The sequence below is a fragment of the Diadema antillarum genome, unplaced genomic scaffold (assembly GCF_040938485.1).
Source record: "Diadema antillarum isolate AM-2024a unplaced genomic scaffold, OU_Dant_1.0 seq00000549_RagTag, whole genome shotgun sequence".
Lineage (NCBI taxonomy): Eukaryota > Metazoa > Echinodermata > Echinoidea > Diadematoida > Diadematidae > Diadema > Diadema antillarum.
This window is the reverse complement of record NW_027271494.1, coordinates 147,695-174,977: the sequence shown is the minus strand read 5'-3', so window position 1 is coordinate 174,977 and position 27,283 is coordinate 147,695. Positions and strand designations below refer to the sequence as shown.

General features: G+C 37.5%; 1 protein-coding gene across 1 annotated transcript in view; it reads right to left on the bottom strand.

The window, feature by feature from the left end:
- The window catches only part of LOC139734820 (uncharacterized), a 28,777-nt gene extending 2,524 nt beyond the window's left edge, over positions 1-26,253 (bottom strand). Inside the window, exons 1-11 of the mRNA XM_071645604.1 lie at positions 26,200-26,253; positions 21,452-21,509; positions 20,541-20,621; positions 18,728-18,772; positions 7,514-7,591; positions 5,875-5,985; positions 4,632-5,222; positions 3,998-4,128; positions 2,620-2,827; positions 1,980-2,067; positions 311-635 (exon numbers count right to left, since the gene is read on the bottom strand). Of these exons, the coding sequence (XP_071501705.1) occupies positions 311-635; positions 1,980-2,067; positions 2,620-2,827; positions 3,998-4,128; positions 4,632-5,222; positions 5,875-5,985; positions 7,514-7,591; positions 18,728-18,772; positions 20,541-20,621; positions 21,452-21,509; positions 26,200-26,211 (1,728 nt within the window). The 5' untranslated portion in view covers positions 26,212-26,253. The remainder of the gene's footprint in view (positions 1-310; positions 636-1,979; positions 2,068-2,619; positions 2,828-3,997; positions 4,129-4,631; positions 5,223-5,874; positions 5,986-7,513; positions 7,592-18,727; positions 18,773-20,540; positions 20,622-21,451; positions 21,510-26,199) is intronic.
- Between the last annotated feature and the right edge of the window lie 1,030 nt (positions 26,254-27,283).

The window sequence follows — 27,283 nt, the reverse complement described above, 5'->3', positions numbered from 1 at the left end:
GGGTGATAGTAGAAATATAGTTAGACGAATGTGCAACCATAGCTGACGTAATGTGAGCTGAATTTGTTTCTAAGTATTGCAAGTTGTAACCATGGGGATAATACAACAACATAGTTATGACTATATATAGCCAAGTAACCAGTGAGGAGAAGAATAAAGTGCCTCCCCTAAAGAGCCTACCGACCATGCCGACTCAACTGCGTCTACCATATTTGTCAGAGATCGCGACTTTTTATCTAATCCACTGGACCACAGAAGTTCCTTTAATCTACAGACACGGACAGCGAAACTATAATATAGTCAGACTTACATATCGTTTGGTATAGAGTCCATAAGCTGCCAGAAAACGCGTAGAGGTATAAGGGTTGAACTCTCCAGGTTTCCCCTGTCCTCCGGGGATACCATCTGCTCTGTCACGTGGGTCACGCCATGTGGTTACCATCCTCTCTGCGGGGAACCATGGAAGCTTCATGTTCTTGCGTCTGGTCTTTCTAATCACCAGTACGGTCAAAACGAGGGCGAATCCCAAAACCAACAAGGCCAGCACAGGTAAAAGTATGGCTAAAAGCAGTAACGTTGTGATATTTGTGGGATCCGCTGAAGAACACGTTGGACCGGAGTATCCACTTTGGCAGCTATGAAGACAATAGTTTCAGAAAACCATCCACGCTTTAAATGTCATTTTACCCAGCAATACCTTTGTGATTTAAATACATGCAGAAATATTAGAAAGATAAAAATTGAGGAAAATTGGAAAATTCATTAAGAACTTAAGCACTGTCAAAGGTTTGGTTAAATCTGTATAAAATGCTGTTCGTCTGACAAGGAGACTACAACAGCTTGTGATCTCACAGTATAAATTGAACGACATAATGTTGTAGAGGTTCTATATATTCTGAAGATATGTTCAGAATATATAGAATCCCTTCAAGTCATTTCTCTATCATACAGCGTCCTTTCATATCCTATGATGATATTGATAATCATGAAAAGAATGAATATAAAATTGTATTTTATTTAAGAACCTACGTTTTCACGTATTGATTGCTACGTATACCTTAGCTCCTATTATTATACTCATTTATAAAGCTAGGATATTTCTGCGATTATATCTCTATTACCTTGTTCTTTCTGAGATCACTTTTTTCCCCACCCCCTCGACATACTTCTGACGAGATCGCTGTCTCTGTCGAACGTTTTTTTCCCTTTTCTGTTCTGTCCTGTTCTTTTACTGTTATGTTAGTTTTGTCTCATAGCCAATTCTCCTTTGTACTGTTACTCTTATTTCAGTCCCGTTTCATGTTTATTTGTGTGTATACCTGCTTGTTTTTGTTGATCTCTCTTTCTAGTGGGCTTTCAGACTTTTCTTTGCTCTCAACTGATGTTTTTCCTCTGAGGGGCCCCACATCCTACAAGTTTGTCTTTTCAGAGGGTCCCTCCATTTTTCGAATTTTGCATACTGTTTACTTACTTCTCATCACTTGAGTTTTATGATAATGTATAATTATCGTTAGGTGCTACAATCATTGTACATGTACATATTTTTCATCCTACATAGTTTTATGCACCTTATTTTCTCTTACCCAAAAAAGTGATGTCTATATGTTCTTGTCGAAAAATGACATAAAACATTGATTGAAACATTGTATTAGAAATGTTTTCCTTGCATTGTGCTGACCACATATAATCACGTCTCAGTAGTCATGTCTTCTTATGTCTTCTGTTGAATAATGAAACAATAATAGTGAATTTTAATAACTGATTTGATGTTGAAATACACCGGTACTATTGCTTCATTCTGTCACCAATTGTCTCATGAAATTATCAATAATGAAAAAGAAACCCATCTGTGATTGTGCTAGACATTCTTCGCTCCTTCTTTTTTTTTTTTGCCTGTTGTTTTCTTCTCTTGACGTATGGTCTTGACTCTTTGTGAACAAAGATTTACCTGTACACTAACAGGCTCTGTCCTTTCTCACCTGCATGTTAAGACACCACTGTTGTCAGCGACACATGTACCATTGATGCAGTTGTCTGCGGAACACGCCGGTTGACCGCCGGTTAGATCTGCATGAAGACAAAGATTGACATTATGTGTGTATAATAGCTAGGGTGACGGGGTAGAGGCTTGAAATTATTTATATTATCATATATGTCAAAAGATTCGTGACCGGTGCCCGTGCCCGAGGTAAAGATGACAGCAAGTGTAGTTGAACACACTGTTCACATCGGCGTTACAGCAAAACATATAAAGTGATTACAGTGAGGTAATGACAAAACCCAATCTTAGTTGCGTGAATGGGAAAATCAAACGAGAACTAGGATCATAATATCTTTATTTCATTTTATTTTATGTTTGCTTTTGTGTTCTAGTGTCGGACTCGTGGGCTGCATGACACGTGAGTGTCGAACTCGTGGCATACACGCATGTATAGTAAGCAAAATTATCAAAACGTCTAGCTCAATTTGGCAGAAGCAAGTGTAAACATAAAGTGGGCCGAGGAAAGTCTGGCAATATCGATATGACTAAGACCGTCCGTTCCCCTATTGGATTCCACCAATAGTACGAGACGAAGCAAACCTTTCGAAGTGTCAAAAGATGGCAAGCTAGTGTCTAACCTGTGACGCTAACAGAAGTGACACCGTTGATTGAGGTAATGGCGGTGTTGAGGCGGTTGCTCAAATCTGCTGAAACGACTGATGCATCATGTTGTACAGTAAGGCGCAGAGTTGTCCGAATTGTGGAGTTGTCATCTGATGTCTCAGCTGACTGCACGGTGGAGTTGGCCGCCACGACTTCAGTGAGGTTTGTCACAGCACTCTCGATCTAGAGAAGCAGGCAGAGAAGCAAAGTCATGGATTACGAGTGACTAGTCAAATAAAACGTTACTCTACATCTTTGTCCACATGGACCATAGAAGCAGGATTGGACAGGGGATGGGGTAGGAGCTTCCACGGGGTTCGAATAGGAGGAGATTCGGCATATAAGTTTGCAGGTATATATCCCTTAATCATATACTACACAAAACGCACACCCACAAACATATACAGAGACACTCACAAAAGATATCAACGAATTTGAATTTTGACCCTATAAAACTGAAGAGCCATGAGGACGGCAAATTATGGTTATATTTTGTGAAACGAAGCCATACATACATCGGGTTTTTATGATGTCATACAGATTTTGGTGCTCTGATGAATTTTAGGATTTTCCAAAAGATGGCCAGTTGCTTAACAATTACGATATGAATGGAAGCCAAAGAGTTTGAAATAAGCATATCTTGACACATTACACCAGCTGGTCAAGATTATCATATCAACACATGAACATTGCTGTTTGTCATGAACATAAATCAGTAACTCTGACAGTCTTTAGGTCATAAAACAATCATATTAACGTGCGTAATAAGAAACAGTGGTAGGTAAATAATGTGTACAGAAGTATTATGTCTCCGAATTTTGGTAAACTCCATTATGTGCCACCCTGAGCAGATAGAATCCATCACCCAATTCTGAATGTAATAAAAAAAGAATGATCTAAGAAAACTGAAGAAAGAAATTTACCTAAATTGATTTTACTTGATAACAATGTTGAACTTGTCCTATCCCCTCCCGAAGCCGTAACTGATCCTTGCGTCAACGTGAATCTCCGTAACATGTCAAAAAATGTGTACCTTGTCTCATGTCACAGAAAAGTGTCGATAATGTTTACAAACTGAAGATTTTCCTTTAAACTTTAGTCACAGTGTCTCATCAATCTCTTTAGATTTGTAGAAGACTTAATCAATGTTTGAGGGAATTCCCCTTTTACAGGAATCATCGCTATAAAATCTACTGCCAATGACGGCTCGGCTCCCTCGACTGCTAAAAAAACAGTAGGGGTAGCATCACATTGATATGCCATCTAACTACCAGAAGTGAGTTATTTCGTTGCACAATTCAATTTATTGATGTAAAAGGGCGGATAACAATGATGAAGGTATTGTAGTCTAACCTGTCTTTGGAGTTCAACGACGTTTGGATGGTTGTTGGGGAGCGTAGCGCGTCTTCGTCTTTTCCTTTGCACATTGTTCCGAGATTCGACTATCACGCTGAATTCACTTGTTAAGGAATTTTGTATAACACCTGCATATCAATATTTAAAATAGCGCTCAAGTTTGGCACATACGAATCATTATCAAGAACGTATTCAATATGAGCAGAATCAAGGAGTGTTTATCGCTTGTTTATTTTCCTGCCTGTTTGTTGGTCTGTGGCTGATTTGTTGGTATTCAGTGCCTCCGCTGTTGTTGCTGCAGTTGTTTGTGCTCGTTACATTCATTGTGTGGGTACATTGTAGGCCATATATTGCCATGTGAATATATATCACACTAGTTTTATGCTATAATCATGATATTATACAATATTGTATGATATATATATATATATATATATATATATATTATAGCCGTACTTTCACAAAAGGAAGCAAATGACAGATGGAACATTGTACATGTAGTTTTGTAGCAAATGGGGAAAACGTGTTTTTCTCTCAGCTCCCCCTTTTTTTAAGTTTTATACTACATACATAATACAATGTTGTTTCAAACTTAACTTTGAGGAAATTTGGAAGTGACATTTTAACAAACCTTGAGTCACTGTTGATTTTATTGTTGGCGTCGGATCTGTTGTAATCCCCTTTGTTGTTTCTGCTGTTGTTGCACTTGTTGCCTCTGTTGTTGCCTCTGTTACCTCTGTCGTTGCCTTTGTTGTTTCCGCTGTTGTTCCATCAGTTGTTGTCTTTGTTGTTGCCTCTGTCGTTATCTCCGTCGTTTCCGCGGTTGTTGCCTCTGCTACCTCTGTCGTTGCCTTTGTTGTTTCGGCTGTTGTTACATCAGTTGTTGTCTCTGTTGTTGCCTTTGTCGTTGCCTCTGTCGTTAGCTCCGTTGTTTCCGCTGTTGTTGTATATACTCCTGTCGTTGCCTTTGTTGTTTCTACTGTTGTTGCTTCTGTTACTTCTGTCGTTGCCTGTGTTGTTTTTGCTGTTGTTTTATCTGTTGTTGATTCTGTGGTTAGCTTCGTCGTTTCCGCTGTTATTACCTCCTCTGTTACCATAGTCGTTGCCTTTGTTGTTTGTTCTGATGTTGCCTCAGTTGTTGCCTCTGTTGATGCCTGTGTTGATGTCTGTGTTGTTGGCTGCGTTGATGCCTCTGTCGTTGCTTTACTTGTTGTCTCTGCTTCTGTGGATTTGTTGCAGAGGTACATTTCAGATTATTTCAGAGATGTCAGCAAAATAATAATAATAATAATAATAGTAATCATACGAGCCATTATCCATTTTTGAGAAGTTACATGAAAAGAAGAGCTAAGGTGTTATGTCAGCGAATTTGATTTCTTTTTAACTTGCACTTCATTAATCTCGTGTTTGATACATTGACTGACATTTGATAAAGTTACGCCAAGTAGGAGACGGCGCTATTTCGAATGTGCACAGTTTGTCAAGACTTTGGAACTTGGAACTTCGGCACTCAGTAAATCCCTCCATGTGGAGAAAATCGAAGGATATCTACAAGAGAGCAATCGTTGATATTTCGTGAATGGTGTTCGGCGGTATCAACGAATTGCTTCTGGAGGGAAATATTCAGTGTTTTGGACTGTGTGAATTTGGCAAATTTCCAACATACATGACTGTCTGTCTGTCTGTGTGCGTATGCGTGTACGTGTGGTTAGCATGTCCGTGTTTTGTTTATTAATGATCATTGTGAAATGGTTAAATTTTCTACCTGTACAACTTTACGGCTTATTTTGATTTGTTTTGTGGGGTTTTGTGGGGTTTTTTATGATGTGTACAGTCACTCCACAGTCTTCTGACATAGTAATAAAGCATCCTACCCAATGCCACTTCGGTCGACGTGGGTTCTGCCACGGTTGTTTGCCTGGTGGATGTGGCGTCTGTCGTAGACACCGATACCGTTGTTGCTACCTGTGGCTCATCTGTTCTTGCTGTATTATTAGTTATTGTAGGTTGGACATTAAAAAAAAAAAACTTAGCTGTGAATACCTGAGATACATAGTCTATAAAAATGGAATAAGAATGACACTATGAGACTGAAAAAAAGACATTTAACCACTGAGTTTGGAGTCAATGCCACTAATTTACCAATAAAGTCTGCGTTTATCTGGTTGACACAGCAGCATAACAGCTATCGATACCAAATGAGAATTGCGTGTTGTATTTATTGCATGTGTGTGTATGTGTGTAAATGAGAGAGCCTCTATAACGACGCAACGTCCCGACTTTTTACCACATGTATATATACATTCACTAGAAAATCATTTCAGACGTAAATATAGGAACCTATATACCAAGGGTCTCTATCACTGTTGTTTGAACGTTGAATATGGCGTCTGTCATGGGCAGGGCCGTTGTTGTCTCAGTTGTACCTAGCTGCTTCAAACATTCGATATTATGCCATGCCATAATATGCTTTGTCGTACATTCATGAGAACATCATTATCCTATCGTTGCAATGAATGATGTAGACTCCAATGGAGGGATATAGACAATTTAGTCTATACAACAATTCTCCTATCTGGTCTGTTGTAGACAACATCGCACAACTTACAAATAAGCATTGAAAACAAAAATTATGCCAGGCATTGCTTTGTCGTAGACACATGAGCAGCGATATCCACCATATCATAGCAATGACGAACTTAGACTCCAATGTGACGTTTGTTGTAGATACTGACGGGTTCACAACATTCGAACTTTTGTAACGTGTGAATGCACTCAACAATCCTTTACCCATAGTCATAGGCAAAGTGGGTTCCACTGTTTGCATGTTCGACGTGGCGGCTATTGTCGTTGGTGGCTCAGCTGTTCCTGCTGTATCAGTTGCAATTGAACATTACACATTATGACATGAGTTGCTTGTTTGTTGTAGCTATAAACCGTAAGCCGCATCAATTATCCTGTCGTTGTAGTAGAGGATTTAGATTAGAGGAGGGGGGGGGGGAGGTATATAAAATTACGTGTGTACAACCATGAAAAACAGGGGGCATTTCATGAAGTATTTTGTCCGACGAAGTTGTCGGACAAATTTTCTATCAGCCAATCAGATGCAAGGATTTCAGCAGCTTGTAAACAGTTTGTCAGAAAAATATTCGACCAAAATACTTCGTGAAATGCCCCCAGGTCTCCTAGTAGTATATGCGGGTTTGAATTGACTTGTAACTTCTGCGTTTTTGTAATATTTGACCATACAAATTACATGTTGACACTTTTATGACATACTGTTTGCGCCTTGTTGTCTTTCTCTTTATCTTATTGATCATTTTTTTTTCGGGCAGCTTCTTATTGTTCTTACTTGAAATCATATAGGCGTTAATGTTTATCTTTTTTGACCCTTTACGACACTGCATTTTTTTTTAATTTGTTTTCTGTGTGTGTGTGTGTGTGTGTGTGTGTGTATGCGTGTTAATGTGTTTCAATTTGTTTACTGGTCCATTGAGACATCAAGAAACATACCTTGTCCCTCTGTTGTTTGGACAGTCGAAGTCGGGTCCGTTGTAGACTGCGAAGTTGTGTCTATTGTCGTTGACTCATCTGTGTAAAAATATTGAATATTTGTGATTTGGAGCTTTCTACCAGTGTACATCTATAGATGATCTATAAATCTATAAATTTTTCTTTCTTTATGTAATATTTCCACTTTGACAGGTGATCATTCCAATACACACGCACGTACCACACTTTTCCCTCCAAATTTCTCGTCAGTCCTATTCAGGGAGATGATAAGCGGAGCGTTCACTCACAAATAATCATATCAATACAACACTATATCTACACATGCAGTCTGGTAAAACGTACAAACACAATCATGACAATACGACAAATGAATTGTGGCTACAGGTTTAATGATGCTGGTCACATCATACTAAATCTGATTTTATTTCATTCATTTCATTTATTAGATTTTGCTTCTAGAACATGTTTCCCTCTTATAAACAATGGCGGAGAAAATATATAAAAATAAAACATTAAAGATAAATCAGCATATGCTTCTTACAAGATCTGGGAGTAAATTACATGACGATTACAATCGTCAAATCAATGATGAACTGTCCTTGGATTAGGATTTTATATACATGAACATTTTAGACTAAAATTGAGATTATGAATGCATTACTTGATCGCATGCAATCTGCAAAATGCGGGTTGAGAGACCCGAATTTACGTTTTAAACATGAAGAAGTACTATTACTCCATGTATTTGGCACGACGAATGATTAATGAACGAAATCAGTCAATATATCTTAATAGACGCCTTTTTCGTTTTCAAAGAAGAATTACTGGCATGAAACACATTTCTGTTTTCTTAATGTGTCAACATTAAACATCCAGATACCAGGAGTCTTACTGGGTATTTGCTCAGTAGTACCGAATTCTTGCACCTTCGTGATGTATTCTTGCTCTGTTGCGGATTCTTGCTCCATCGTTGCGTATTCTTGTTCTATAGTTCTGTTGTGTTGTTCTGTCGTGTTATATTCTTGTTCTGTTGTGATGTATCTCTGTTGTGTTGTAATGTATGTCTGCTCTAACGTGGTGTATTCGTGTTTTGTTGTGGTGTATTCTTGGTCTGTTGTACTGTATGCCTGCTCTGTTGAGATGTATTCTTGCTCTGTTGTGGTGTAGTCTGGTTCTGTTGTGGTGTATTCTTGCTCTGTTGTGTATTCTTGATCTGTTGTTTTGTATTCTTGCTCTGTTGAGATGAAAGGTTGCTTTGTTGTGATGTATTCGCTCTCTTTTGTGGTGTATTCCTTCTCTGTTGAGATGTATTGTCTCACTGTCCTGGTGTCTGTTTGATGTGTCGTGATGTAGTCTTGCTCTGATGTTATGTCTTCTTGCTTCGTTGTGATGTATTCTTGCTCTCTTGATATGTATTCTTGTTGTGTTGTGGTGTATTGTTGCTCTGCTGTGGTGTATTCTTGCTGTGTTGTTGTGTGTTCTGGCTCTGTTGTGGTGTATTCTTGCTCTGTTGAGATATGTTCTTGTCGTGTTGTGAGGTCTTGTTGCTCTGCTGTGGTGTATTGTGGCTGTATTGTGGCGTATTCTTGCACTGTTGTGGTGTATTCTGATTCTGACGTGATGTATTCTTGCTCTGTTGTAGTGTATTCTTGTTGTGTTGTGGTGTATTTTTGCCCTGTTGTGGTGTATTTTCGCTCTGTTATGATGTGTTGTGACTCAGTTGTGGTATATTGTGGCCTTGTTGTGGTGTATTCTTTCTCTGTTGTGGTGTATTCTTGCTCTGTTGTGGTGTATTGTGGCTCTGTTGTGGTGTATTCTTGCTCTATCGTGTATTCTTGCTTTATTGTGGTGTATTCTGGCTCTGTTGTAGTGTATTCTTGCTCTGTTGAGGTGTATTGTGGCTCTGTTGTGGTGTATTCCTGCTCTGTTGTGGTATATTCTGGCTCTGTTGTGGTGTGTCCTTGCTCTGCTGAGGTGTGTTCTTCTTGTGTTGTGGTGTATTCCTGCTCTGTTGTGGTGTATTCTGGCTCTGTTGTGGTGTATTCTGGCTCTGTTGTAATGTATTCTTGTTCTGTTGTGGTGTATTCTGATGGCATTGTTGTGCTGTCTTCTTGCTCTGTTGAGGTGTGTTTTTGCTCTGTTGAGGTGTGTTCTTGTTGTGTTGTGGTGTATTCCTGCTCTGTTGTGGTGTGTTCTTGCTCTGTTGAGGTGTGGTCTTGTTGTGTTGTGGTGTATTCCTGCTCTGTTGTGGTGTATTCTGGCTCTGTTGTTGTGTGTTCTTGTTGTGTTGTGGTGTATTCCTGCTCTGTTGTGGTGTGTTCTTGCTCTGTTGAGGTGTATTCTGGCTCTGTTGAGGTGTATTCTTGTTCTGTTGTGGTGTATTCTGGCATAGTTCGGGTGTGTTCTTGCTCTGTTGAGGTGTGTTGTTGTTGTTGTGTTGTGGTGTATTCCTGCTCTGTTGTGTAATCTGGCTCAGTTGTGGTGTATGCTTGCTCTGTTGTGGTGTATTCTTGCTCTGTTGTGGTGTATTCTGGATCTGTTGTGATGTATTCTTGCTCTGTTGTAATGTATTCTTGTTGTGTTGTAGTGTATTCCTGCTCTGTTGTGGTGTGTTTTGGATCTATTGAGGTGTATTCTTGCTCTGTTGTGTATTCTGGCTCTGCTGTGGTGTATTCCTTCTCTGATGTGGTGTATTCCTTTTCTGTTGCGGTGTATTCCTTGTCTGTTGTGGTGTATTCTGGCTCTGTTGTGGTGTGTCCTTGCTCTGTTGAGGTGTGTTCTTGTTGTGTTGTGGTGTATTCCTGCTCTGTTGTGGTGTGTTCTTGCTCTGTTGTTGTGTGTTCTTGTTGTGTTGTGGTGTATTCCTGCTCTGTTGTGGTGTGTTCTTGCTCTGTTGAGGTGTATTCTGGCTCTGTTGAGGTGTATTCCTGCTCTGTTGTGGTGTATTCTGGCTCTGTTGTGGTGTATTCTTGCTCTGTTGTAATGTATTCTTGTTCCGTTGTGGTGTATTCTGGCATCGTTGTGGTGTGTTCTTGCTCTGTTGAGGTGTGTTCTTGCTCTGTTGAGATGTGTTCTTGTTGTGTTGTGGTGTATTCCTGCTCTGTTGTGGTGTGTTCTTGCTCCCTTGAGGTGTGTTCTTGTTGTGTTGTGGTGTATTCCTGCTCTGTTGTGGTGTATTCCTGCTCTGTTGTGGTGTATTCTTGCTCTGTTGTAATGTATTCTTGTTCTGTTGTGGTGTATTCTGGCATTGTTGTGGTGTGTTCTTGCTCTGTTGAGGTGTGTTGTTGTTGTGTTGTGGTGTATTCCTGCTCTGTTGTGGTGTAATCTGGCTCAGTTGTGGTGTATGCTTGCTCTGTTGTGGTGTATTCTTGCTCTGTTCTGGTGTATTCTGGCTCTGTTGTGATGTATTCTTGCTCTGTTGTAGTGTATTCTTGTTGTGTTGTCGTGTATTCCTGCTCTGTTGTGGTGTGTTTTGGATCTATTGAGGTGTATTCTTGCTCTGTTGTGTATTCCGGCTCTGTTGTGGTGTATTCCTTCTCTGATGTGGTGTATGCCTTTTCTGTTGCGGTGTATTCCTTGTCTGTTGTGGTGTATTCCGGCCCTGTTGTGTGTCCTTGCTCTGTTGAGGTGTGTTCCTGTTGTGTTGTGGTATATTCCTGCTCTGTTGTGGTGTATTCTTGCTCTGTTGTAATGTATTCTTGTTCTGTTGTGGTGTATTCTGGCATTGTTGTGGTGTGTTCTTGCTCTGTTGAGGTGTGTTCTTGCTCTGTTGAGGTGTGTTCTTGTTGTGTTGTGGTGTATTCCTGCTCTGTTGTGGTGTGTTCTTGCTCTGTTGAGGTGTGTTCTTCTTGTGTTGTGGTGTATTCCTGCTCTGTTGTGGTGTATTCTTGCTCTATTGTAATGTATTCTTGTTCTGTTGTGGTGTATTCTGGCATTGTTGTGGTGTGTTCTTGCTCTGTTGAGGTGTGTTGTTGTTGTGTTGTGGTGTATTCCTGCTCTGTTGTCGTGTAATATGGCTCAGTTGTGGTGTATGCTTGCTCTGTTGTGGTGTATTCTTGCGCTGTTGTGGTGTATTCTGGCTCTGTTGTGATGTATTCTTGCTCTGTTGTTGTGTGTTCTTGCTCTGTTGTAGTGTATTCTTGCTGTGTTGTAGTGTATTCCTGCTCTGTTGTGGTGTGTTTTGGATCTATTGAGGTGTATTCTGGCTCTGTTGTGTATTCTGGCTCTGTTGTGGTGTATTCCTTCTCTGATGTGGTGTATTCCTTTTCTGTTTCGGTGTATTCCTTGTCTGTTGTGGTGTATTCTGGCTCTGTTGTGGTGTGTCCTTGCTCTGTTGAGGTGTGTTCTTGCTCTGTTGAGGTGCGTTCTTGTTGTGCTGTGGTGTATTCCTGCTCTGTTGTGGTGTGTTCTTGCTCCCTTGAGGTGTGTTCTTGTTGTGTTGTGATGTATTCCTGCTCTGTTGTGGTGTAATATGGCTCAGTTGTGCTGTGTGCTTGCTCTGTTGTGGTGTGTTCGAGCTCTGTTGAGGTGTGCTCTTGTCTTGTTGTGGTGTATTCCTGCTCTGTTGGGGTGTAATCTGGCTCTGCTGTGGTGTATTCTTGCTCTGTTGTGGTGTATTCTTGCTCTGTTGTGGTGTATTCTTGCTCTGTTGTGATGTATTCTTGCTCTGTTGTGGTGTATTCTTGCTCTGTTGAGATGTATTCTTGCTCTGTTGTAGTGTATTCTTGTTGTGTTGTGGCGTATTCCTGCTCTGTTGTGGCGTGTTTTGGATCTGTTGAGGTGTATTCTGGCTCTGCTGTGGTGTACTCTTTCTCTGTCGTAGTGTATTCGGTCGAAAGTTCATGAATTCTTGGTTCCTCCGATGTTGCACGATCTCCAGTTGAAGTGGCTTCTGCTGTTGAAAATTCAGCAGTTTTCGAAGTCGCTTCTTGAGTAACTGTCGCATGTGCACGTGTAAAAGTTGTACGTGTGGTAGGTACACCTCCTGTAGTTTTAGTGTTAACACACAGTCAGTACAGATCACTTTGACTCAAATTTGGCAGGCAAATGTTACATTTATATATTTCCCCACATTTTCATGGCATTTGTTGTATTGGCATCTCAAAGATTGCTTGGGTTTCAAATAAACATTGATCTGTTGGGAAAAAGAAATAAAACACAGATGAAATAAGTTGAAATATCCTATTCCATGGGATAGTATAGAGATTCACCAATATGGAAAAACGACATTAAAATAGGATTATACTCGTTAACGCCAAGAATGATTTGTTTGTTTAATCAAAATTTGAAAACACAGTGCAAAAACACGATTTTTGGATGAGTAAGCAGTGACTTACAATTTAATTCATTATGCAATCTTCCTTGATGTCACCACAATTCTTTCAGTAATGTTGAGATCAGAAGGAGACGCAGGCTGACCCTTGACCCTTAATGCTCACGTTTCTATATAGAATATGCAATAGATGGGTGACAGCGCTTACTTTTGATGAACCACTTAAGAAAGAAGCGCCAGTGATATTCATGTGGGTTACGTGCAAGTCAGAAGTTAATTTGAAGGGGTAACAATGGTACAATTGATAAGGTGTTTAAACAAGATTTATTTATATGATTTGATGTGATTGATTCCAACTCACCTGAGGTTAGATAATACAAAGTAGATGATATCTCAGCGGCTGTCGTCGGAGATACTGATGTGAGAGAAGTAGTACTTTCTGGTGTTGTGTCGAGCGCAGTTGTTTCTGCTGGGAGATTTAAATTTAAATTCCATCAAATTTTTGGCAGTAACAAACACGTACCTTCTTTTGCAATCCATGACAAATACACACAATTTGAAAATAAGGTAGAATAGGAAATTCAGTATGAAATTAGTATATTTCTTTATTCCATATGTTTTCTTTCGAATGTCCTTAAAATATTGATTTTGTTAATTATTATAACAACTGGCAATTTCTGAATTTGGTTACATCACTTGATAATGGAATGCAGAGGTAAAACTTCAAAGCACCAGGAAAATTCCCTCCCTCTCTTTACTGAAGCTCTTACATTTTTAAAACTAATGATTCAACGATCCGGTGCACGTCGGGTGAGATATTTGAATTTATATGTGGACGATACGTTGTTCATTCATCAAGTTGCAAGAAAGCAATAAAACAAGATTATTTCATTTTTGCGTGATTTCTATTTCTTTTTAAAGTATTAATTTCATTCGACCGGATCCTGCTCTCCAGCGGGGCTGGTAGTTCAATCCCCCAAACGGGCCTGCATCAATCGTTGCACACGGAGTTTGAATGTTGTAATGATAAAAAAAACACAATTGCACAAAGGCATATTCTACACTTTGATCTTTTATTATAAAGTAAGAACACAAGCGATGTGAGAAAGACTGTCTTTGCATTCCCCTTCTGGGCAATGTTATATTCAAACATGAAACATGCAAAAAACATTGAAATAATTGTTCAGGTAACATTTAAACATCTAGCTTGCTTATTATCTCTTTAATTGAATCAAATAAAATGTTCTTCTCGGACAAAAGGATATGATACAAACCTGTTACATCTGATGTCACTGTTGATTTGTCTGTGGTCATATTTGTAGTATCTGCATTGGATATGTTAAAGTGTTTTGAAATTCTGATTGAAGCATTTCCTTATACCTGGTAAATAAATCATTACGAAAATGATGATTCTACCCTATTTCGAAGGTGCAACTCTTAAATCCTTGAGATTTTTTAGATTTTCAATATTTCTGATATTCATCTTTGCAGCCATCTTGAATGTCTCCAAAACCTAAATGATGCAAGACTTCAGATGCAAATTCAGCATCCTCGAAATAGGGTAACACCATCAATTTATTTTCAATTCATTTACATTTTATAAGGAAATACCTCTTTCAAAATTTACGATTTTTGCAGCCATTTTGGATGTCTCAAAAACATCAGGAATAGAAGAGTTGCTTCATTGAGATTTGAATGCAGCACCCCAAAATAGGGTAAGACCATCATTTCGTTTTTGAAAATTTGTTGCAAAGGAAAAATATGGGAATTTCCATTTTTAGCCATCTTCAATATCTTAGAATCCTAAAAAAAAATGCTGTCCACCTTCATCGTGTTCATTTTTGTGTCCAATTTAACACCATGAATATGGGAATATAAAGGAATTTCATTCCTTGTTACTTCATGTGACACTCAAACTTGGAAAAAGGGCAATTTGTCAATGTTGTCATGTTCATGTGCTTATAGTTATGAGTGACATTTGACAGGATGATTAGGTACCAATGGAAAGAGGAGGATTTTCCCATTTCCTTACTACCAATATTGTACTCTCGATCCCTTGCTGATAATTATATAAAACTATATATCCAACATAATCGTATTATATGTATATGATTATGATAAATACGGAAAAAACATACTTACATACATTCATTAATAGGCATACGAAGATAAAGACATAAATGTAATTATGTGTTATTTTCACATATATAATTACATTACATATATATATTTCACATATATGCAATTATTACATAATATATATATATATATATATGTATATATATATAATTATATTTAAAATACTACATACATTTATTGATAAGCATACAAAGATAAAGGCATAAATGTAATTATGGGTTATTTTTGTTGACATACACAGTGGTGGAGGAACTCGTGGTGGGGGTGACGAACATTTGCATGCCGATACTCCCGTCTTAAAACAGACAGAGGCTGCCAAGTGAAAAGAAAGAAAATCTACCTATATATTTATCTCTCTATTGCTCTGCCTATCATTTCTTTTGTAGTTTCTCTTACTTTTACCTTTATAAATGTACTTTTATGTAGTCTAAGGCATTTTGGGTATGTAATTCATCACAAAAGTCACATTGTACTTTACTTTGTTTATACACAACTCTACTTTCGTCGGAAATTGAATACAATGAAATAAGAAATCAACGCGGCTTTTGTGCTTTTAGAATAAACGATTCAACATCTTTTACTTACACTTTGGGTGGCATATTTGGAAATCAAAAGACAAATGACCTCTTCGAATGTTCTGTCTTTTCGATTACTTCTTTCTTTCTATTGCAGCAAATAGTCTTACCTACAACTGTTTGTTTGTTTCAGTTTTTCAGGTAATGATCCTGATCAAACTAAGCATGCAACTGTCATCCCAATGGAGCTTTTGCGTTTTTTAAGAATCAAAATTGAAAAAAAAAAAAACATTAAAAAAGTCTTTTTTTTTCTAGTGCACCCTGCTCTCTTTGGGACTGTTAGCTCCCCGCTCCCTTCGCCATTGCAGTTACGGACTGCAAACATCGTTCCACACAGTATCTGAATCTTGCGTTGATCAAAGCATCAGTGGGATAATGACACATTTTGCACTCTAATAACTGATAATTATGATAAAAGCACCTCCAAGATTACAAAGACTTTATTTTCATTCAACTTCTAAGCAGCTTCACATCATATCTAAACATGCGGCATGTACCAAACAAAAATTAGGAAACATTGAAGCATTTAATTGACTCCTATTTCTATAATTGCATTATATGGAAGGTTCTTCTCACACAAACAAAGATACGATACATACCTGTTACATTTGAGGACAGTGTCGGTTCGTCTCTGGGCGTATTTGGAGAATCTGTATCGGATATCAAAGTGATTGATTCAGATTAGTACTTTTATTGGCCCATGTGTTTCTTATCCTTGTATACCTACCTGTGTATTGTGTCTAATACAAGGGAAAGCTACAAGGTTCATTCAATGGCTGAGATGTCTGCTCAGTGAGTGGCCAGTCTTTGACAGTACAGTAACTCGTGTCTTATTCTTGTCAGTATCACCATTATTGCATAATTCATAGACCGACAAATTTGCCAGGAAGTCCGTGCCTACGTATACCTTACACTGACCATTATCAGGTACATAAAGAATGGTCTGTAATTTTAATATGGGTTACGTCCAAGTAAGAACTAACTGATACGGTTTTAATTTCCGAGTGACCTAATAAATACGGATCTCGAATAAGGGATTCATCCATGTGCATGACTTTTTTTTAACTCACCTGTGGTTGCAAAATTGTATGTTGGAGACATCTCAGCAGCCGTAGTCATGGTAGTCGTGGATAACGACGTAAGCGAAGCGCTTCCTGCAGGGGTTATTTCACCCATAGTCGTCGTTGCTGGCAGAAATTTGTAGTTTTAATTTCATCAATGCTTTTGGTAGTGATATCTTTAATTTCTTTCTACATCGTAGTAGAATGTTTGATGAAAGAATGGGGCCGTTAACAAGAGACTGATAGATTCAATCACAACGAGCAGGTCATGACAGTATTCTGTCAAGGGGTAAAACTGATTCCGAGCAATGTCTCACGTACCAAAAAAAGAAAAAGAAAAAAGAACTTTCAAATTGAGATACAGACGTTCAGTCTCATCTCTTATGAAGAGAAGTGAACATTCGTATAGCAGTCCCCTTCAAACCCATGTAGTTCAGAACATCACTTTGTTTCACTTAGTTTATATCGCTTGTGGTCATCAAAAAAACAACAACGATTGAACAACTAGAAGAGAGAGAATATGAAACGTGGTCATGTTTTCATTGAATGGGTTTTGTAAAGCCACGTTTTGGAAAACTTTGATATCCTGTTCGCTAGTACAAGTCACTCTTAACCCATTGCATGCTTTGAGTGCTAATTGACACAGAAAACGCCATAGTATTGTACACATAGTCCAAAGTCCCTGGCACAAAATGGGTTAATTGCGTGGGTGGTATTATTTCCGATTTGCGATGCTCGAGCGATTCGCTCTGTACGACAGTTCGGCGGTCATCAGAGACTTTTCGTGTCGGATTTGAAATAGTTTCTGCATGTGCTGTTATTACGCTCAAGAAGAATTCGATCACATGCATGCGTTCCGGTAATATTGCTGGTCCATTGTTGCACAACCAGAGAGATTAAAAACATATTCTTTCCATCTCCCCGATAGTGTGAATACCCGCTACTGCGCATAACTATGTCGCGTGCAATAACTTTGTACTCGACGTTCGTTAATAGTTCCGTGTTTACTATTAATATTGTGCCTTGGTTGATAATGCACGTTCATGCTTCAATACGCTACATTTTTCGTTAATCATCTAAGTTTCTCTCATATTTTTTCTCGTTCTCTCACAGGCTGTAGCTGTTTGCTTCATGTTCATATTAGCATTATTATATCTGATGGAATGAAACAGTAACTCGTGAAAAAGCCGGGAATACAGCTTGAGCTGTCGCAGTAAGTATGTTCGTACTTAATTGGGCCTTTAGCCCCTCCTACGGCATAATTGGTACATTCAGCGTAAGGTCAAATTGTCAATTTCAAGTAAATATTCCAGCAACTCTCTCTCTCTCTCTCTCTCTCTCTCTCTCTCTCTATATATATATATATATATATATATATATATATATATATATATACAATTCATGGTATAGGCATAGACAGATATAGATACATCGTATCAGACAATGGATAAGCTCAACGCGACTCTAAGTCTACACATAAACACAAAATCCCCATTAAATACTTAGCGAGTGCACGTAAACACAGAGTGAAAATACACTCGCTCAAAAGGTATACAAACGTTGTTGCACGTGGACTTTGGGGTGTAGTAGGCCTACGAACGAAGGGGTTTGAAAATTGTTTTAATCTACATATCCATACAGGTAGTCGAATTTCGCATTCTACATTCAATTTGCTATTCAAGTTCAAATTCATATTCAAAGTAACATTCACCTCCGTCAATGACAATTCAGTACAATAAAAACTTATATACATTGACAATTTATGCACATTAAAGGAGACGTAACACAAAATAGCACAGCTTGTATCAGGCAAGCCTAAAACAATTCAACATATATAGAAACGAAAAAATTATGATAATAGTAATAAATAGACTTTGAAGAGCAGATAAAGAGTTATAAGTATTACAGTATACATGTATTATATTTCTAGAACAGTTTAGGAAGTTTTGATTGGTAAATTCAAATAAAAATCTACACCACGTCAATTTGACCAGTTATACCATTCAAAATCAAGTTGGTAATAATTATTTCTCAAATGTAAAGAGATTGTCTTATCAAAAGGAATAATGCACACAGACAGAAAAGCATGTAAACATTCAAACACATACACACACAAACACACGCACACACACACACACACACACACACCATAGGATATCATACAAACCTGTTGGTGTCGTGGTCTGTTGCGTTGTGGTCGTTTGTATACAACCTGTATGCCAAAGTGATAAGTGTGATATTTTAAAGTATGATAAGTGTTTAGGTAAGCATGTCACATTTCTATTCTTATTTCACTCCTATCAATTTGTGAGTTGTACTGAAATTATGATAATCAACCATTAGCATGATTAGTTTCTAAGTACCAGAAGGAAATGCCGTAGCAAAACATTTGCACCAACAGGAACACATTTAAACATGATACTTCGATCCGTCTTTATATTACAAAAACACAACTGAGTGCTTTGTTGTTGTTGGGGTTTTTTTGCCTGCAAAAAATTCAATATGGGATTAATGAGTAACATACAAAAGTTCTAAAATTGGCCAACCGGGGGTCAAGTGCTTTGTTAATGTATGTCTGTGTAACTTGACAGATTTATTGTAGATCTTGTCCAAAACAAAATGAGTAAAATGAACAAAATAAACCATGAGAATGTAACAAATTGACGCAATCATACCACCTCTGCATTCATTAAAGGGATCGTATAGTTTTGGTTGAGAGGACCAAACTTCAGGTTTCTAATATTTTTGGTGAGATAATGAGAAATCCCTCAAGAAATATGAAAGAGCATGTTGTACCAAGAGGAAGTCAACGTTTATTTGATGAAAATTGGTTTTAAAATGGCTGACATATCCTAAATTTAGCAATCCTAATAAAAGGTGAGACCCACCTTTTATTACGATCGCTTTGTTTTACTTAGCTGATGTCTAAGCCATTCCCAAACCAATTCTCATCAAATAAACTTTAAATTCCTCTTAAAATGGTATGCTCAGTACTATGTAATGAGTATAGTTTCTTGGTATCTCACAAAAAGTTAAAGCCCAATCCTCATCTCCACCAATACTATAATATAACCGGCCACTCTCAGGTGGTGTGCTTTAGGTTCTGTCTCTTACATAATGTGATCTGAAGTTATTTTGACATTTAGGGGATGAATTTGATCCCCGCCTCCCATTTTTGTATCTTTTGTAATATTACTATTAATGCGGCACTTGTCAGGTTTAGTTGACATAAGGGTGTATCTTTAAAAAAAGACTATTTTCCCAGTAACAAAAAGTTTAAAAAGCAAGAAATATATATATATATATGTATATATATCTTTCTTTAAAGTATGAAGAAAATCCTGGCTTTAAAAAAAAAAAATCAATAATCAAACATCTGTCGCTGAGGCTTCCAGGCCAACGCAAATAAAACCACTTTTCGGACAATTAACTTATTCATATTGCGTGTATGGTACAATATTAGCAACCGTCTAGAGCTGTAGAGATATGTATATAAAATGAGGCCCCATCCAAGTCAAGCTCAGCTTATAATGATTACCATCTCCTATTGTATCTCTTTTTATAATACGTGATGATATTTTACAACATCGTAGATTTTCACTTATGTTTTGATAGGTTACTTATATAGAGTATTTCATTTTTTATTTCAGTTTTTCGAAAAGAACATAAACATTTCGCTTTCTTTGGTAACAGAGAATAAGGTTTCATAATCAAAACAGAGTAAATTGAGAAAAATGTAATTGTGGAACCTAAGAGTTACAAATACGTTGTCATGAAATATGACAATTGAATTGTGTCTTCCACTTTTTTCCTCGTATACTTTTTATCCATTCCATATTGTACATGGAGAAACGAGGTTAAGTATTAAACAGCCAAAAACCGGGCCCAAACACACCGATATGGATAAAGGTATATAGATATGGATAAAGGTATACAGCTGTAGACATGGATATAGATATAACTATAGATTGCTGGTATACCGGGTAGATCCGGAACAGTTGGTGGGGGACGCGTACAGCTGCATGTCGTTTCCATGGTATCTCTCTGGAAGCAGACAGACTCTGGACAAGGGAAGAAAAACGGTTACGAGTGTGTTTTGATGTGATTTTGTTTTCTTCCTCTCTAGATCAAAATTGATATAGAATAATGCTTCTGAAACATTGTGTCATTTTCCATGACAAAATTCTACAATTTACGAACTCAAATCAAGCACTTTCTATTTCAGTTTAGGTGCTCTTGCTTTTTAGGTTGAACTTTTAACCTCGAATGTGTGTTTATTATTTCGCTGCAACATCTATTTTATAAGGGCATTATTACTCTTATGCTTTTGGAAAAAATTTTCAAGAACTTATGGGTAATTTCAGTGTGGTTTCAGACAAAACGCCATACCCATCATGAAAGAGTGCACGAGAGTAAATCAAAGTAATCATATTCATCATTTTGTTTTTAATTCCATTTAAATTTACAACACAGAGTTAACTGCTGAGTTTTTGTACAGTGTTCACCTAGGATCGATATCAGTCCAAATTTCGTCAAACTATACTTAGCATTATACGCAAATGCTGAAGGAAATGTTGTTCTTACCGAAGATTACAATTTTTTGACAAATCGCGTAAATGTCATAAAATCAAAGATGGACTTGTATGTATAAACCTTAAAAAAAGTGATAGGATCAATTCAAACGCAACCATAAACATAATGAAATTTTGATACTTAAAATATCATGAGAATCGTAATCAGATGTAAACATTAAAGGGTTAAGTGGAGATATGAGATTGGTGATACCTTTCTCTTGAAACTGCTTTCAAGTAAAAACAAAAGGTCTACTGTCATTCAGCCTTTGGTCTATATGTTACTTCTATAAGTGAAGTTATTATGTCAAAACTCTCACCGGCACTTGTCAAGGAGATGTAAAACAACAGGCAAATTAGTTTCACTGGATGATGTGCCTGTATAGAAGTTGAAGAAAAGTATGTTAGGATAGAAAATCTACAAACATACAGAGAGACATGGAGCACAAGCATGTGAAAAGGGAGGGAAGGAGAGTGTTCGGAAGAAATAAGTTGGAGAATTCACAAATTAAAGGGGAAATCCGGTCGAAATATAAGCTATTCTGATTTGAAAGAGTAAAATGTTACGACTTCAACGGTATAATTTTGATCGAAATTGGATGAAAAATAAGGAAGATATTTTTTTCGCTATTTTTTTTTTTTTTTTTTTGGGGGGGGGGGACAGTTCTTGAACAGTCAATATGAATATGCAAATGGCCAAGTGAGCATGTCATTCTCTCACAATTTTCCATATGGTTTGTACATAAAATTATTAAATTTCCACTTTTTCATTTGAACGCAATTATGTCCGAGGCTTAAATCCCGGTTTATCTAACTGATAACTATTCTGAAGTTACTCATGCAACCAGGAATAACATCGTGTTTCTGACTTCAATTACAGAAAAAAAAAAATGAATTTTCGTAATTTATTTGCTCATGATCAATGGAAAACTGTTAAGGTATGACATGGTTAGCTCACTAATTTGCATATTCATATCCACTGTACAAGAACTGTTTTGCAGAAATTAACACTAAAACTTCCAAATGTCATAAACTTCCTCATTTTTCATGCGGTTTCTGTCAAAATTTTGTGGTTGAACTCGTAAGATTTTACTCCTTTTTACAGTTTTATCAGGTTAACTTATATTTTGACTGTATTTCCCCTTTAATGATGGTGTGATGTCAAACACACGTTACGTCCTTCTGGGTGGTTTGAAGAACATTCACAAAAGGACATGCAATTTTATCAGGTATGAAGGTTGAAATGCCTTGCATATGATACTTAAGATGTGAAATTATATTATGATAAAAAGTATTATGAAATACGTTAAAATATCATAAAAATTAATGTTATACAATAAAATATCATTACATTATGAAATGATATAATATTGAATAGAATATAATATGTATTATCGTGGGCATCGATGGGCAGGGGGCAAGGGGGGCAGATGAATATGAAAATAGAAAACTGTCCAACTATTAAAAAAAAAAAATCACCAGATAGTTGAATTTCACATCTGAAAATGCAAAATTTCCCTTGATATGGAGGGGAATATACCCCCTCCCACACCCTCCCCTTCTCGCGGTCCCTTCCCACAGACTACAAATTACCATTTGGAGATCGAAAAAAAAATCCGAGTATTTCATCAGAAAAGTGTGGAAAAGATCTGTCACTTCAAATCCAAATGTGCAAAAGTTCACTCATTTATATGGGGGAGGATGTCCCCCCCCAAAGTATTACCCCCCCCCCCCTCCCCCATCCCCCTTCTCGATTCACCGCCATAGGTTTATTACACTTTTCTCATTGATCATTTCCCAGATATTCCACCAAAGTGTCTATAAGAAATATTTTCATTTCAATTCTATAGATGCAAAAGCTCCCTAGAATTGGAGGGATTTGGTTATACCCATGCCACCCTCCGACTTGTACTCTGCTCCCCTCCATGCAAACAGATTCTTTGGAGATTGACACGTTTCCAAAATAATCCATTAAAAGGGTGCAACAAATTGATGAACTGCTATTTTAAAAATGGGAACGTCCCACATTCTCCCTCGCTCGGTTTCCTTCGTAGAATCATTACCCTTCTTTGATTGACTACTTTCAAGATATTCCACCAAAACTGTGGGCTAGAGAGTTGAATTTCAATTCTCAAAGTGAAAATGTGTAAGGGATTCCCCCATTCAGTTCAAAATGATTGCTAAAGCTCTGTCGTGTGGGAGGGGGAATCCCCTCCCTCACCGTCTACCTTCATTGACTTTACACAGTGATGAACAAACAGTGGAACAACACAATAAGATCTGAGATACTGTCATTTAGCCATTCATATTTCCCTGAATGTCTATCCTTCTTAAGTTTTATTTTATAGAAAAAATGAAATATTTCATCAGAAGTGTGCATACCGATTAATTTAAAGTCTAAAAATGCAAAATCTCCCTCCTATGATGGGAGGATATCACTCCTCCTCCTCTCCCAACGCCCTCCCCCGCTCTACCGTGCAAATATCTGCTAAATCCCCCCCCCCCCCCATCATGAAAATGTACGTTCTTTGATGCATATGATCAGAGTAGTCACATGTATACTCAGGCAGAGTAAATTTACCTGTCATTATAACCTCAATGTGAAAAAATGTTGACAATTTTGGCATTCTAAAGAGTATTGATTCTTCAATTCCGCTACGCAAATACTCGCTTCAGCTTACCCTCACCACATACGATGATTCCAGTCCGTGTTCAAGTTTGACATTTAGAGGTAGAGTAGAACCAACGTAATTTGAGTTGTTTGTATACCAAGAATTGTTTTTGTTTTTCATCCTTCTCTTCTTAACGTGGTGTGTATTTTTCTGATATGAGTAAATGTTTCGTGGTTGTAATGCTCGTTTACTGGTTCATTCATTGTCGTGTTTGAATTAATCAAGATCATGATCACAACAGATAAGGTTTACGAGCAACACATTTCTACACAAGGCATGCAGCTGTACATGACATACAAAGTACCTCTAAATTTCCTTTTGTGAAATGTATGACAGGGGGTTAGACTTCTTTTCTTTTCAATTTTGTTCTAATGAGCAGAGCAACTAAAAACATACAAGCAGAACGATAGATTCTTAAGCAAACTTGTACACAAGGTCTACAAGAAAATTACTTAGCGAGCCTTTGGTAGTTTACTTTGTTTTCATTGAAAAAGCAACTTTGCCATGTATATGCCGCTGAGGTATTGTTAGATTTTTCATCTCAAAGGTCAATTATGGGATCATGCACAAAAAAAAAAATCATTAAAACAGCATTTTTGATCGATAATTCAGCAACTGCAAACCTTCCACTAAAGCCATCATTGGTTGTTATACCGACATTGATTTGATGCAAGTAGTGCAAGTGTTCTTTTTATTCTTTGTCACGAGACCATGAATGAAATTTATGAAATTTATTTACGTGTGCGGAAATGTTAATGATCTAATCTGCATTTTATCTTCTGGGATGATACCATGCAGTGTGGAGCGAACACATGTGATTTAAACATTTTTCAAAGCTTGATTTTTATATTACTTATTCTTTAATTTCAGGAAGATAAAAACCCAAAACAAATAAAAACTATTGCAATCTGTTAAAGAATAAAGGGTTCCATCTGCATCATAATGTTTCAACACTGAAGTTATTTACCTCCGGTGACCAACTAACAACAGTGCACGTTAGAACAGACGTTCAAAATCATTGCAACTGTGATTTTCATATCACTTTCAAGGACAAACTAACAGAAGAATTTAATACGCGATGATATATTCAACGTCTCATCTTGCAGGCATGTAACCGTGTAGATTTGACAGGCATAAGAAACCAGAAAAAAAAAAGAAGACAGTGTCAGGCTGTGCTCAGTGCATCATATACGCATCATAACAGCAGACATGGATAATCTTCATGAACATCAATAACGAAATAATTTCCAATAGATTAGGATTCAGAAAGCAACAAATCATCACACATGTTGAATAACGTAGTACACGAAGCGAAATCTCCAACAAATTTCTTTATATAAATCACAAAACTGGAATGGAGTCTTCCGTTGTGTGACATACCGGCAGACATTGATAATCTTTATGAATATCAATAAAGCAATAATTTCCAATATATTAGGATTCAGAAACCAACATAATTCACTCATGTTGAATAATGTAGTATATGAAGCGAAATCTCCAAGATTCTTATCAATCACAAAACTGGAATGGAGACTTGATGTCCCGCGACATTTTGCACGACTTAAGTCCCCATTGCATTTTTGTGATTTGTAAAAAAAAAAAAAAAAATGGAGATTACACTTCGACTAGGTGAATAACAATTTACATCAGTTTATGAGTTTATAAGTTTTATTTCTTACATTATGTCAATATATTATTATTTACAATATGGGTGATAATATACTTTATTTTCAAAGGAAGTAAGATAACTTAACTAGAGAAGAAATCATGAACAATGTGAAACCTTCTTTCAGGGAAAGGGGATGTTCTTCAGGTATATTTCAGTACAGCAACGATAAAGTGACTTTTAATAAAACACAATGCCAACCTCAATGGATGAATGAAAAAGGGGGAAAATAGGCGTACATATTTTGTTTGAGGAGGGGATGATATCAGAAGCTGTATGACTATCATTCATTGTCCACGCCCACACTGTAGGTATAAAAACGCATTTTAGGAGAGCAAAAACCTGCTAGACCTAATATAAAGTGAGACACTTATGTTATGGCCAGTTGTCTTTTTTCCTCGTATAATTACAGCCATGTTGTTGCTTCTGGTGCACACAAGATACAATACACGTGAAACACTTATGCTTTGCTTTTGAGATATAAGGCAAGTACAACAATGATGACGTGCACAATCATTGGGCGGGAGGCACACATACATAATATACAGGAGCATCCATGAGTATCACTTCCAGCAGAAGGCACCGGAGCAGATTCGTTTAATCGTGACTTAGTTAACAATCAACCTTTGACATTAACACCGATACAATTGACACAAAATGTTACATGAAAATAATCTCTGAAAAGTGTTTGAAACATGAATATAAAACGACAAACTGTTCACAGACTTACCATGATGTTCATCTGTTTTACAGGCAGTGACCCGACCTCATCAGACGTGGTACACAACCGATTTTAATAGGGGTACGCTTGTACCCTTCATACCCGGAACCTCAACATCGGAGTTGGTACATAAACTTTATGCACTGACTCCCCGGAAAAAAAAAATGGGGAAAAAAGAGGAGGCTCTATACGGGGAGTGCAGTCAACCATGTGCAAGTCGATAGAAATACATTCAAAAGGTACGATCGAATGTTTTGTTCGAGATATTTGGGCACACATATTATGCGCCATTGCTTTGAAGTCTCATTCTGGTTGAAAGAAGCGACATGCACGCCATGATACACACATAGGTACATACATAGGGCTTACAGGTAGGCACAAATATGTGTACAATAATGGTATACATTGTATGGAAGTAAAATGGTATACTATGAGAGATTGAATGATATCTATTTACACCTATGCTACATGATACCCATTGCAAAATACGGGAATACCCATCTCTGGTTTCAGTGACAAATAGCTTCTTGAAATCCACAATGAGATCTATAAGTGAACAAATATTTCAGCAAAATGAAAATAAAAAAGAAATCGAGAAAAGTGTAGTGAACTTTCGTGAAGTGCTATAAGTCTACATCGAAACGAGACAGTTGTGGCGCTGTGGGAGCCAGAAATTGAAGAGGATATGATGTTTGAACATAAAATAGTATCAATAAACATATAGTCTTATTACAACTAACATGCATGACGTCATTGCAAATGGAACTTTACAAAATATACCACTGATGGCAATATCGTGCTGAATACAAAATCGGGGACAAAAGATTTTACTTGCATGAGGCGGGTTCCTCTTCAGCGCTATTCAAACAGCAGGACACAATGGGTGGACAAAAAAGTGGGGGTTTCCCTAATTGTGGGTGCCCATGCGTGAGAGTGTCATGGGTACACTGTAGTACACTTTAGAATAGAAACGTGTCGGAACGTCGTGGTACATTCGTAATCGTACAGGGGAAAAAATCCATTTTTGTTTTTATTTGTTTGTTTCATTTCCATCTGTGCTAAATAAAATGGCTGGATTGTCCATATTCGGCAG